We start from the raw sequence: 12,626 nt of genomic DNA, 5'->3' as shown, positions 1-12,626 counted from the left end.
GAGCGGGGCGCGGGGCCGGGCCGCGCCGGGCAGGCGGCTGCTCCCGCGGCGCCGGTCCCGAGCCGCGGAGCGTACCGGTAAATACAGCCTCTGCCGCTGGATAAGGTGGCGAATCAACTTCGCGGGAAGAGCGTGTCTCTTTGTGTGGAGCGCGGCGGCTTCCAGCGCTGAAACGCTGGTGAAGGTGAAACGTGCGCTTGCGGGCTGAAACGGACCGGCTCGTGTTTCCCAGCTGAACCAGCTGCCTCGTTAGGTTCGGGATAAACGCTGTTACGCTAAGAACTTAAGCGTGTGCTTACTATGAAAAATTTCGAATCTGATACAAAGCACGCTTAAAAAGCTGCTAGTGATGGAATAAAAACGTTGAGCAATCTAATTTTTTTTGGTTGTCCCATCATCTAGCATTAATATTTTACATTCGACTTCATTTGAGGGTGGTTACCTTTAAGCAAACAGAACAGAACCCAGATGACCTTGATATAACAGTTTGTGTATTGCCAGCTCAGTTATGTTGTACTGCTGGTCCCCAGGACGGCTCGGTATGTGCGGGAAGTCACGCAGCCCTCGCCTGGTTCGTGTAATCGAGCTTTTTGCACTGCCCTGCGTTCTGGAGGGTTATCTGGGTTTCTCCTTAGAGATAGCCTAGGATCCCAGTGCAAGTTAAGCTTCCCTTCCTTGAAGAACTGCGGGGAGTGATTGGAGGATCACCCAAATTTGAGCTATTTTGTATCCCTACTGCAAAGCTGACATGTTCCACCCAGAATTCAACTTTTATTTTTAAAAAACAGTGCTTTAATCTACAGCCCACTCTCTTAGAGCATCTTCAAACCCTAGCTCAGCTGTTGTGGCTGGTGACTGAATAGGTTAAGGCAAAGCCTGGAACAGAGCCTGGGTGATCTCAGCGATAAGGATATATTCTAAATCATAAATAATCATTTCATCTTAAATTGATTTGTAACCATAGTTAGGTTAGTAACCCCTAACTGCAATATAACGTTTAAATAGATACTTAATTATTTGTCACTTGAAGAGATTTGAGTCTGTTTCTAAAAACAAAAACAAACTTAAGGAGCTATGGTGTGCTTCAGTGTATTGCAGTATGCCTACATGTGTAAATACTACTACTTGCTCACTCAGCAGATATTCTTAATATGAGTTTGTGGAGGCTTCGGTCTGCTTCACTTCTGCATCATACATTATGCTTTGTTCAAAACTGCATTCTCTTCTTCTTGGAGTAAAAGATTATTTTCAAGAGCTTTTGTCTTCTGTTTTTTTTTTTTTTAATTAACTCAGAAACAATCTTGCCTGTCAGCAACTGACTTTTTTAATTTCTTTTTGGCTACCGCTGAAATGGGTGAAAATACTACAAAGGACTCATACATCTAATCTCATAAAATGTGCCACTCCCATTTTGCCTGCTGCTCTGGCTTCTTTACTGTAGGGTAATGCTGAGTAAAATGTATCAGTGAATGCTTTCTGAAATGCAGGAGGAGCTTTTGCACTTTAAAAGGTTTGAATAAGTGTCCTTATATGCCAAGACTGTAACTAACCACCCATACTCTGAAATATATCAGAATAAGACCTTTTTTAATCAATAAATTCATGGAAGAATGCTATGCTTAGTGCTGGGCTGGAGAACTTTGGGTTTTATTGTGTTTTTACATGTGTTTTACTCTCAAGTTCTGTGATGCTTTAGCGTGTTTTCTGCATATTAGTAGTTTTTTGTGGATGTCAGCTGTCTCCCCCCCCCACACTAGTAATATCTCAAAGGAGTAAAACCATTAGATTTAGGGACAAGGTTCACCTTGTCTGTAGAAGCAATAATATGGGTTAATATTTGACTGTGTTAATTTGTAAAAATAGCTAGAGCAGTCTCCTAAAAGAAATTGGGAGAAGGAACAACCATTGACTTCCTTCCTCTAAGGACAAGGTATATACCCCGCAGTCAGTGGTGCAACTGAAGCATATTAGGATGGCACACTCTTACGCTGGTCACTGTCAACTGCTTTCAAGGAGTTACTAATGTAAGAATAGCAGCTTAGCTTTTACTGTATTTCTTTGTGTAATTTTCTCTGGATGCAATTTTTTTCCTATTTAAATTGAGAGCTTTGTCAGTATGAGCTTTCTCCTTCCAATAGTCAAAGCTAAGTACTGTTCAGTAGTTTAAATAAGCTTCTCTCAGTTCTTTTGCTTGTTTTCAAACTGGTATCAGGCGTAAGTGTTAACTGCTGTTAATGAGCTTGACTTTCCAATTCATGACAGTGTTTCCCATCACAGAGATGCAGGCATCATAAAATTGATTGCTGAGCCAGTGCCCACTTAATAAACCAGGAAAATGATTCTTCTCTGTCCCAAGAGCTTTGCATAACTGCTTCTGTTCCAGAGAACTGGCTTGGACTGGAAATGAATTGGGCCTACATAGTGTAAAAAAGCAGCGCTGTTATGTTACTCTGCATTCGTGTGTGTGTGTGTGTGTGTGTGTGTGTTCCCCTCACCCCTGCATTTTTTAAAGTTGGGGGTGGAGGGAAATGCCTTTCTGTAAATGGTAGGGATCTTGGTTTAATTTCTGGATGATTCAGGCTATTTTGATAGTTTTAGGGGTTCAGGTCTACTGCTTACTTCATAGTGCTCATTTATAATGCTTAGCTTTTATAGTATCTTTTTTTGGTTTTTTTTAACAGAAGTGGTATAAACAAGCAATGCATGAAAGCAGGTGTTCTTTGGAAGTGGCAAAATTCATGATAAAGTTGAATGTGAAAACATCTGTAACATGGACTCTATATTCCTGTAGGATGTTTTGACCATGTTTTTTGTCTGTATATAGCTGGTACATTGAGTACCAAATGCTCGCTCTAGTACTTCACGCTTTGGGGTAGATGAGAGTTGTGTATAGGTTGTTTTACCCCATTAGGTTGTGTTCTGTATATTTTCTTCCAAAACAATGTTTGTAGGAAAAAAAACAAAAATAGTATGGTATATGTTATACTTTGTCCTCAAATTTAGATCTTAATCATAGAGAATTCATGGAGGAAAGATCTTTGAGGGTCCAACTCCCCTCTCAGAACAGGGTCTACTTAAATCAGGTCCTCGGGACCCTGTGTACTTGAGCTTTGAATGCCTTCAAGGCTGGAGATGCCACAATGTCTCAAGCAACTTATTCCAGTGATTTTTTTTTGTTTTCCCGATAACAAAATTTCCATTGTAGCAGTTTGTGTCCGTTGTTTTCTTGTTCTTTACATGTGCACCCCAGAGAAGACTTGGGCTCAGGTTTTCCTTCCCTGTTACTGCTGCCTACAGCTACCCCAGACCCCTCCGAAGTCTTCTCTTCTTACGGCTGAGCAAGGTTCTCGCAGCCTTGCTCTGTATACCATGTGCTCCAGTGCCTGGTCATCTTGGTGGCTCCTTACCAGACTTGCTCCAGTGTGTCTCTGTCTGTATTACAAACGCAAGATAATATGTTATACTCTGTTATGATGTAGGACTGTCGCACTTCAAGACACCTTAAGAAGTATGGGGTTTCTGTCTAACCATCATTTAACTTTTTTTTTTTTTTTAATCTTCATTGAACTTTATTGCATCTACAAATAGCTTGAGTAGGAGAGAAATCTTATGATGAGATTTTAAGACAAGAGGCCTGTGGTAGTTTTTGGCTTCAATTACAAAACTGTGTAAATCAAAACAAAAATATTTTAAATGGGTCTTATTTTATACTTCAGTATCTTCTATTTAAAAGCTCGTTCTTAGCAGTATTTTGTGAGAAGCATACTTCCAGCCAGAAGAATTTTAGCTATTTCTACAAATAGAGTTAATGTGAAAAGCAATCTAAATTTGGTGTTCTCCATTGATATAACCTGTCCTATCTTTTACTTGAACAGGAATATGAAGAAAAAACTGGACGAGCTCACAGGCCACTTTCTCCCAAACAGAACGTGAGAAAGAATCTTGATTTCGAACCACTTTCCACTACAGCACTTATCTTAGAGGACAGACCAGCGTAAGTTCTGGGAAGTACCCCAGTAAGGGTCCCTTTAAACTTTGACTAGCAAACCTTTTCTTAAYGTGTGCATTTGATCACTCTAACTTAATTAAACAGATGACTTAAAATATAAAATATTTTCTCAGACTGCTGAATATGCAAGTGAGATGATTATGAGGAAAACTATTTTAAAAAGTAACCTAATTTTATAATAAAAGCAATGGCTATGTATGAAAGGAGATAATTAGGGGAGCAGGATTCTAGTTGTGAGTGATATTTAGCTTCCAAACATGAGTAAGTGATTTTTGTGTCACCTGAGAGAACGCAGGGATAAAAATGAAGCTGGCATATGCTAAAAAGATTGAGAAGCAAGGATACTGTGTCCTGTTTACACAGAGAAAGCCCAAACCTCCATAAATAATGAAACAATGTAATGATTGTTCTGCAGGGCGTTCAGCATCCCCTTATGAAGGTTGTCAAGCGCTTGATTAGTTGTTTCATTCCCCTGTCACTGCAAGCAGATTCTTGCATATACAGGCTAACCCCAGAAAGATTAATTGGCAGCTTTACCGTGGTTTGCTCCTGAATTTCACAAATTCAGTCATGTTTAATCAATTTATGAATGGTACCCAGTTATACAGGCATGGACAGAAAACACTGTGTTTTAATATAGCTGTGCGTTGGTATGAAAAGCTGGCATAACGTAGGTGTGTGTTTTCACTACTGAATCTGTATGAAGAACGCTCATATCAAGCTGATCTAGTTGCAGGGTCATTTAAGATGCTTTTTCATTGACTGGTTAAAAAAGAAATGTGACAAGATTTTCTGGAATATATAGAGCAGCATAAGAATCACTACTTGTTATAACAGTTGTTTGTGTATGACTGGAAACAATGTATGTTAGCTTATTTGTTGTATTTCAAACCTATCTGTTAAAAATGATTTTCTTTTATTGTAAGATATTCTGAAAAATACAGTGCTCAGATTGAATTAATGATACATTGCAGGATAACATTCAGTTTTTGTTTTTTTTCCTAATATTGATGGACTAAAGAACTCCCCCTAGCAAAAACTGGATATGTTTAAGATACTAGACAATTGAATGATTATTTCTTTTGTCTAATGGAGGAAACTGTTCTGAAGAACAGTGCTGTTATCAAATGAATGTCCCTAAAAGGTTTTTTGGTTTTTTTTAATTATTCACTTTGAGTTTGCAGGGAGTTTGTTCCTCATGATTTAAGAAATTTCTTCCATTATCAAAAAGATTTAAGACTTTAAAATATGCAGAAAGATATTTTCAAAATGACTGCTCCTGATTTTTCCACTCACTTGTTAGGCTTAGGTAAAACTTTCTAGAAAAAAATCAATAAATATTCCATAGTCTTTCTAGCTTTAACTGGAAAAGGTGTTAGTTGAATCTTACTAGATATTAAATGTCATTTCAAGTATATGCTGATATCATTAAGAGATAGGACAAATTATTTAAGTAGTGGAACTTAAGTTAACAGAACTTGAAAGGTTTCATCTAGTTTTTCCATTCCAAACTTCCCACAGCTTATGCCATTTCTGAGGACCCTGGTTTTACAAAAAGAAGGATTTGGTTAATTTACATAAATAAAACTGAAACAGTAGGTTATTCTCTGGTTAAAGATGACAATGTGAAAATCCCTTCTCCTCATTCTTGTAAGAACCTTGATTTTTAAAAATATTCATAGGCGTATATCACAGGGCTATCAGTGCTTTGCAGATAATATGATTATGTAAATAGTAAAGCATACTGCTATTAATGATGACTATGTTGACAGCTAGCAGGTGCTGCGTGTATGAGGCCTTACAGGAACGTGCAAGTGAAATTTTGCATATCTTTTTTATTAACCAAAGATATCAGGTGCCTTAGAAATACAACACAGTAAAGAATAAAGTACTTAATCACTTCCTGTTCTGATGTTTTGGTAATCCTACAGTTGTGCGAGATGCATAGTGAGTATGTTAATGACAGGCTTCATGCGGTCTGATGTATGTGTATTCGTATGGTAGAGATGTGGCCGGTCCRGGCTTCAATCCCAAATTCCCAAACAAAATGGCTGTGTGGGGCTTGGTAAATAGAGAATAGAGAGGATGACTGCAGAGCTGCTTGTTGCCGTAGAAGTGAGGGGAAGGAGTTAAGCCTCTAACGCAGGAATGGGGTCTCGGAGAGCAGGGAGGAAAAGGAAGCTGGCATAGTGAGTCATGACTGCCTGAGTAAAGGCAGTTGTGGGTGTAACTCCTTGTGGGGTGCACAGCAAGAGAGAATAAGCTCTTGTATTCTTAGCTGTAGAGAGCAGTCTAAATCAAAACTACCAGCCTGGTGTGTACTGCTATATTCCATTTATTTATAAAGATTAGTCTGTGGGTTCGGTTGGTTTTATTAAAATAAAAATGCTGAAATTACTGAACAAAAGGAAATTACTCGGCATATTCTGTGTATAAAAGTAGGCATAGCTGGTCAGTGTGCTTTCCTTCTCTTCTGCTGACACTGGCAAAAAAAATCTTTCCAAGAATCTGTTGCACCACGCTTTGACCAAATGTTTGACAAGAAGCAATATTATGCTTTTCTTTTAGAAGTGTCTAGAATTTTCTTTAGAYGAGCATGCCAAACTTTAAATACTGCTTTTTTTAATTTAAGGAACCTCCCTGCAAAACCAGCAGAAGAAGCTCAGAAACATAGACAACAGTACGAAGAAATGGTGGTTCAAGCAAAAAAAAGAGGTGATGGAATTTCTTGTCTTCAGAGGAGAGAAGTGAAGTGAAGGGGTATTTCTAAGCCTCGAATGTACTTGTTGGTTTGTTGCCCTGTTGCATGAGGGGTCTGTACCACCCCTCACAGGGTCAATCCAGGAAAGAGAGCAGGACAAAGGTAGTTTTATTAAAAAAAAAAAAAAAAAAAAAAAAAGTCCCCACATCTTATTTATTTACTTATTGATAACTCTTAAAATAATTGAGTGGCATCTGTCTGTGGGTTTAGAAGCTTGCTGATGTATTGAAGTAGATAGGAGTCCAATTAGTTAAGATCAAATTTTTTTGGATAACTGCAGGATATTTGATAGTTTTATTTCAGGAGCAACCTCCTGAGGCTGTAATTCCAGGGAGGAAAATGTATGTAATTACATTCATATGATAATCTGCCTCCCACTTTACTGCTTTCCCAAGGCTTTGCTAGTGATTTATTGTCTGACATTGTTCACAGAACTGTCTCAGTAACACTACTGTGCACATCAGGTGGAGCTGGCAGTTAGTAGTGGATTCCTTCTGCAGATGTTTTTGACCATCTGGATCTTCTAATGAAAACAGGTGTTGTAATAATAGGAAATTTGGACTCATGAAAGTTTTGTGTCCAGTGAGAGCTTCCAGAAATAAATGTTTTCCAGCTGGCCAGACCCCTGAGCCGTGTAAGATGGTGAAAAGGTGATGTGAACAGAGGACTTGCTTGCTTTCTGTAGTTGATGTTTTATTAAAAGTATCATACTGTGGTTTTGAACATGATATGCCTACCAGTGAAGTTTATTGTCCCCCTTCATGTGATTCCCATATCAGTACATCCATATAACAGGCAGTAGCCCAAAGGAGATTCTTCTTTTTTTCCTTTGCCTGTAGGGTGGATGGTTTGAGAGAAATGGAATGATGCTCAGGTTAGGCAGTGGGCCAAGGCCTTGTTCTGACTTCATTGTATTGGAGTATGTCATTCTCTCCAGATAAATACTCTGACAAACCCATTTCCCCTAAAGCCACTCCAGATGAACTGTTTTGCAGAGTGATGTATTGTGCATAGGGCAGGAAAGCAGTGAGTGTAAATGCTTCTTTTGTTTAGAAAAAAATGCAAAGCGTATGTTTAGGCAGGCTCACAAAGAGCTGGTGTCAAAGCCGACAAATGTCAGGAGGCAGCTGGTAAGATTCTGCTCAGGCATAGCTTCTGTAGTGCTTTAAAGTGGAACCGTCAGGTTGTATGTGTTTGTTCCAAAGACCTTGTTCACGGTCCTGCTGTCTTTCCAGCCATTTTCTTTGCCATGTCATTATCTTCCCATATTGTAGTGTGTGTGTTTGTCCTTCGTTTTCACTGTGCTGCTCTAAGGAGTGTCTGCCTGTGTTTGTTAAATTGCATAGTAGTGTGTCTAACAAATTTGCCTGTATAGTAGTTGAGGATGTGAGAGGACATGCAGAAAGGTGATACAAAAACATAAAAAATGTTTAAATTAAACTATCATGAAAAAGTGTAGGATTTTATTTTTAGTGAACTGAAAGTTTCCAGTATACATATTCTTGATGTATGCCATGTTTATATTAACAATATGCTAAGTTTAGCATCAAAACCATGATTCTTGTGATTTCTTGACAGTATGCCTAAATCATAATTTACAAAGACACATAAGCGTAAAAACAGCAAACAAAATTTGTATTGCTTTAGCCTGTATTTTTGAGATCCCCATGAAAAAGGCGTGGAGCATTATTAGGGAGTACTGTCAGCTGCTCTCCTAGGTCATTGATTTGTTTTGTATTGGCTGTCAGATAGACACTAATTAAAAGTTGTTACTGCTGTGGTTAGATTCAAAGGGTCAAAGGAGCCACATACTATTAACTCCTCTTTTGTCCTGTCCCATCCAAAATGAGCATAATGCATAGTTCCATTTTGTTCTTTATTCACATTTGCCATCACTGCTGAGCTTGCTGTATATTATTTAAATGTCTGGAAAAGTTTTAGAATTTGCACGGGCCACTGTAATTGTAGGTGTATATAATGTGATTTTTTTATATGGCTATGTAGTCATGAATAGGTAGCTCTGAAGTACTTGATTTCTGGTTTTATCAACTTAAAGGAAATTGTTTTTCTGCAGAACTTAGAGAAGCCCAGAAGAGAAAGAAACAACTAGAAGAACGCTGTAAACTGGAAGACAGCATTGGCAATGCTGTTTTAACTTGGAACAATGAAATCTTGCCCAACTGGGAAACTATGTAAGACAGTATATTATACTGAGTTTTAATTGAAAAATGCAGAGTCTGTATCGTTAAAAAAAAAAAAAAAGTTATAAAGTTAGCGAGTGTTATTTTAAAGAGAAACTTTCAATTGAAAGTCAACTTTCGATACTATAGAGGAAATTAGCTTCCTTGCAGAAAGAAGGAAGCTTATGCTGCTCAAAGTGATGCAGTTCTAATTCTTCTTGTTTGTCTTTAATGGAGGTTCAGGATATTTAGAAACTGTTGAACATCAAGAAGCGGTCCATGGTAGAAATCTTAAAAACAGAAAGCATAATGCTTGAACACCACACATTTGTCAGAAATCAGCTTTCTTGACTACTTGAGCTGCTGATATTATAATATCAGGTGTAGATTGAAGTACATGCCTGGTATTACTAAGCCTTTTTAATTAGAGTGGTGTGTACCTGCTGGGATAATCAAGTGATGCAAAATAAAAGTAGGGAAAGAGATTAAAAAAAAAAAATCTTAAGTTCTAAAAGATTTTCTGTGAAGACATAGCACAGGTAATCAGTAAGCTACCTTCACTGTCCAGTTTTTCATGGATGTTGCTAGTCTTCTTAAGGAAAACAGGCAAAAAAGTCCCCCTAAATACCAAACAAACRAAACCACCACAAAAAAACTTTTCAGCACTCAAAACTGCAATTTGCTTAATGATAGAATTCAGTTTTCCTGAGAATATATGTTAAAAATGCGGACAGAATTTGTTGGAAAATACATATCTGGGAAACTGAAATAGTTAAAAAAAAAAAAAAAAGTAAACAAGTTGTAGTTCTACATGTCTGTTTTTAGTATTTGAAGATAAATCTGTTATGTCTGTTATAAAAATAAGTTTACAAATTCAGAAGTTCCCCACTGTATTCCATATTTTACATTTTTAGTTCAGAATCTGCTTTTAGATAGATTACTGTGTTTTTTGTCACTGCCACAAACTTTCATTGGTGGTCAAGTGCTATCTTCCTCTGTCCTTTGGGACCCTCAGATTGATAAACATCAATCTTAAGCTATTTCAAGATCTGTGTTGTGTTAAAATGTCTTTCATACTCCCACGTGCAAATTGTTCCTAATCTTGCAGCTGCATGCATTTTGCTTGAGAGTTAGAGCTGCAAAGCTGAGTGGGAAACTGCATGTCTCTCTCATTTGCGCAGAAGGGTGTTGAATGAGGGGAGAGAATAGACTTTTCTAACTTGTTTCAGTATCTAATTTTATATGGAGAATTGAGTCTGTCCAGCCTTTAGCTTGTGCAGTGGCACAGACATGGATCTCTTCTACCTGTTTATTTCTGTCCCCCGTGATTCTTTCTGACTGTGTGTGGTGGCAGCTTCTGGTTGCTCTGACTGCAGTGCCCCTATGTAAGCCATTAACTTTGGAAAGAAGGCGGCTTTGCTTTACAGATAAAAGCAAAATAGTGCTAAAGAATGGATATGTGCAAGCCCTGTTTGACTTCTTGGCCTGTTGACTGCATCTGGGTCTGGATCTCTTCAGCTGTGGTAGGAAGGAAGATTGGCAATTCAGTTAGCAATAAAATATTTCTTAGAAGAGCATCTCTTACTTAAACAGGTGGTGTTCCCGTAAAGTTCGAGAGTTGTGGTGGCAAGGCATCCCACCAAGTGTGAGAGGCAAAGTCTGGAGCTTGGCGATTGGCAACGAGTTAAACATCACCCATGGTGAGATGACTTTCATTTTGGCTATAGCGTGTTGCAAAAAGTAGTAGTAAGGGGAGAGTCTTGTATGTCTTATGGTGTATCAGAACCTGAGGTGCGAGTGGGAGGAGATGGTATCTAGTTAGGTTTTCTTTGTAGTGTTTTTGTGTGTTCAAAAATATTAAATATCTTTTAATCTTGTGGCTGTTCTAGGACTGCTGCTGTATATTGTTAATGATTATTTATCCTTGTGTCTTGCTTTGATGTTAAATGGAGACAGTCAGAATTAATGACTCAGTTTAAATAAGAAATAAGATTTATTTTTTTTGCTTAGAATTGCTGTTAATTTTGTAATGCCTATGGGTATGTACATATTATGTTTTTCTTTATTTGAAGCAAGGCATTGGTTTTGTGAGAGACTAAAAGACCCCTGGGAAAACTTGTCCTTTTGCTTGTATGTATGCTAGTGAAAACAGAAATAGTGTGCTATTTCAGACTACAGAAAAATACAGCCCTGAGAGAGTACTGTGATACGTAACTAATTTCAAAGTGGAAATCGAATAGATTGCCTGTACTCCTGTACTGTGCTGCTTTTCCGTGCTTGTTTTAGTTACTTTAGGTATAGTTCTTGCACAGAATTTGATAGACTTATCCCAGTTGTCCATTCAGAAAATAATTTTGAATACAAGTGTTATGTAAGAAAAATAAATGCTCGATCATGCTGTGTAGCTTGTGCCTAGCTTGCCTTTCCTTTTTACTCCATCTTAAGTTACAATTCAGTGGAACAAGTTTTTCAGAACCATAACCTACTTAAAATTCAACTGATATCTTAGAGATACTGTTATTTTAATGACTGGAGCAGCACTGCTAGTATGGGAGGTAATTAGTAACTGACAGTGGGCATGTGCGTATGCAAATTATGGACTTGTTTTTTTCTGTTTTTCTTTTCTTTTTCCAGAACTCTATGATATTTGCCTGGCTCGTGCCAAAGAGAAATGGCGATCACTTAGCGCAGGAGGGGCTGAAGTAGAGTGTGAAGGTACGTTTCTAATGAATGATGTATGCTGTGTTACAAAATAAGAGATTTTGTAAAGTTGTCCCTTAAAATGAAATAACACATTTTTAACAATTTTGAAAAATTCATCTGTAAAGATGAGTTTGATAAAAAGAAAGCTTCTAGGAAGCAAGAAATAATTTTCCTCTTACTTCGTAATGAAACTGCAGTCTCTTGTATGCCACACTTGTTAATTTTTCTTTATCTCTGTGTACAGTTCTTAAGTTGATGCTAATTTGTAGGAAAATTAGGAAAGTTTGGGGGATTATAGTTTGAGCTGTAACACTAAGATATTTTGCTCTATCTGTAGTTCTGGAATTAAAACTCTCAAATCTTAGCAGTAAATTGCACTTTAGTGCCTCAGTGCAGCTTTGAGTCCATCTCTGTAGTGTGTCTCAGCAGCAGTTTATTGTTGCAGACTAAGCAGTTCATGATTTTCTATTTGATTGGAAGAGATGTCTCTTAGAGTGTATAACACTATATGTAGATGCTTGAATTTGCCTTTGGTAAGTAATTATGCTTAGCAGAAAAAGGGCAACATATATACTGGCATTGACCAACAAAGAAAAATGGTTTTGATTGGAAAACCAGTACTTTGTTCTCTTAAGATTCTCTGCATCTTAAATAAGATACAACTTCTGCTATGTTATTAGCTTCCCCTTGCACTTTCTTTTCTAGAGTGTATATCCTTATGTGATTGGTGTAAGCATCTGCTAGTGACAACTCTTGTTGCTTGATTACTTCGATAAGTAGCAGTAGGTGGTTCCTAACCATACTAATGACGGATGGGCAAAATAGAAATAAAACTTCTGGATGTTGGAAAGAAAATTAGTGCTTTAGAAACTTATTTTGCATGAGATTCATTTCCGTTAGTTACAGAGAATGTATTTGCAGTGACCGTGATCTTTAACAGTAAATAGAAGGAGAAAGTAAATGTGATCATATT

General features: G+C 37.7%; 1 protein-coding gene across 4 annotated transcripts in view; it reads left to right on the top strand.

Annotated features, from left to right (window-relative positions):
- TBC1D14 (TBC1 domain family member 14) overlaps positions 1 to 12,626 on the top strand; it is a 74,074-nt gene that overhangs the window by 38,957 nt on the left and 22,491 nt on the right. For 2 of the 4 annotated variants that reach the window (XM_026054815.1, XM_026054817.1), the window contains 5 exons: positions 3,876 to 3,994; positions 6,642 to 6,724; positions 8,845 to 8,962; positions 10,544 to 10,650; positions 11,585 to 11,665. In XM_026054815.1, coding sequence (XP_025910600.1) covers positions 3,876 to 3,994; positions 6,642 to 6,724; positions 8,845 to 8,962; positions 10,544 to 10,650; positions 11,585 to 11,665 — 508 coding nt within the window. Of the gene's footprint in view, positions 1 to 160; positions 185 to 235; positions 254 to 3,875; positions 3,995 to 6,641; positions 6,725 to 8,844; positions 8,963 to 10,543; positions 10,651 to 11,584; positions 11,666 to 12,626 lie in introns of those variants that run through there. The other 2 variants (XM_026054818.1, XM_026054816.1) reach the window with 2 other exon arrangements.

The sequence above is a fragment of the Apteryx rowi genome, unplaced genomic scaffold (genome assembly GCF_003343035.1).
Source record: "Apteryx rowi isolate R43461 unplaced genomic scaffold, aptRow1 scaffold_97, whole genome shotgun sequence".
Taxonomy (NCBI): Eukaryota; Metazoa; Chordata; class Aves; order Apterygiformes; family Apterygidae; genus Apteryx; species Apteryx rowi.
The sequence above is the reverse complement of the archived record's forward strand: the minus strand, read 5'-3'. Positions and strand labels throughout refer to the sequence as shown.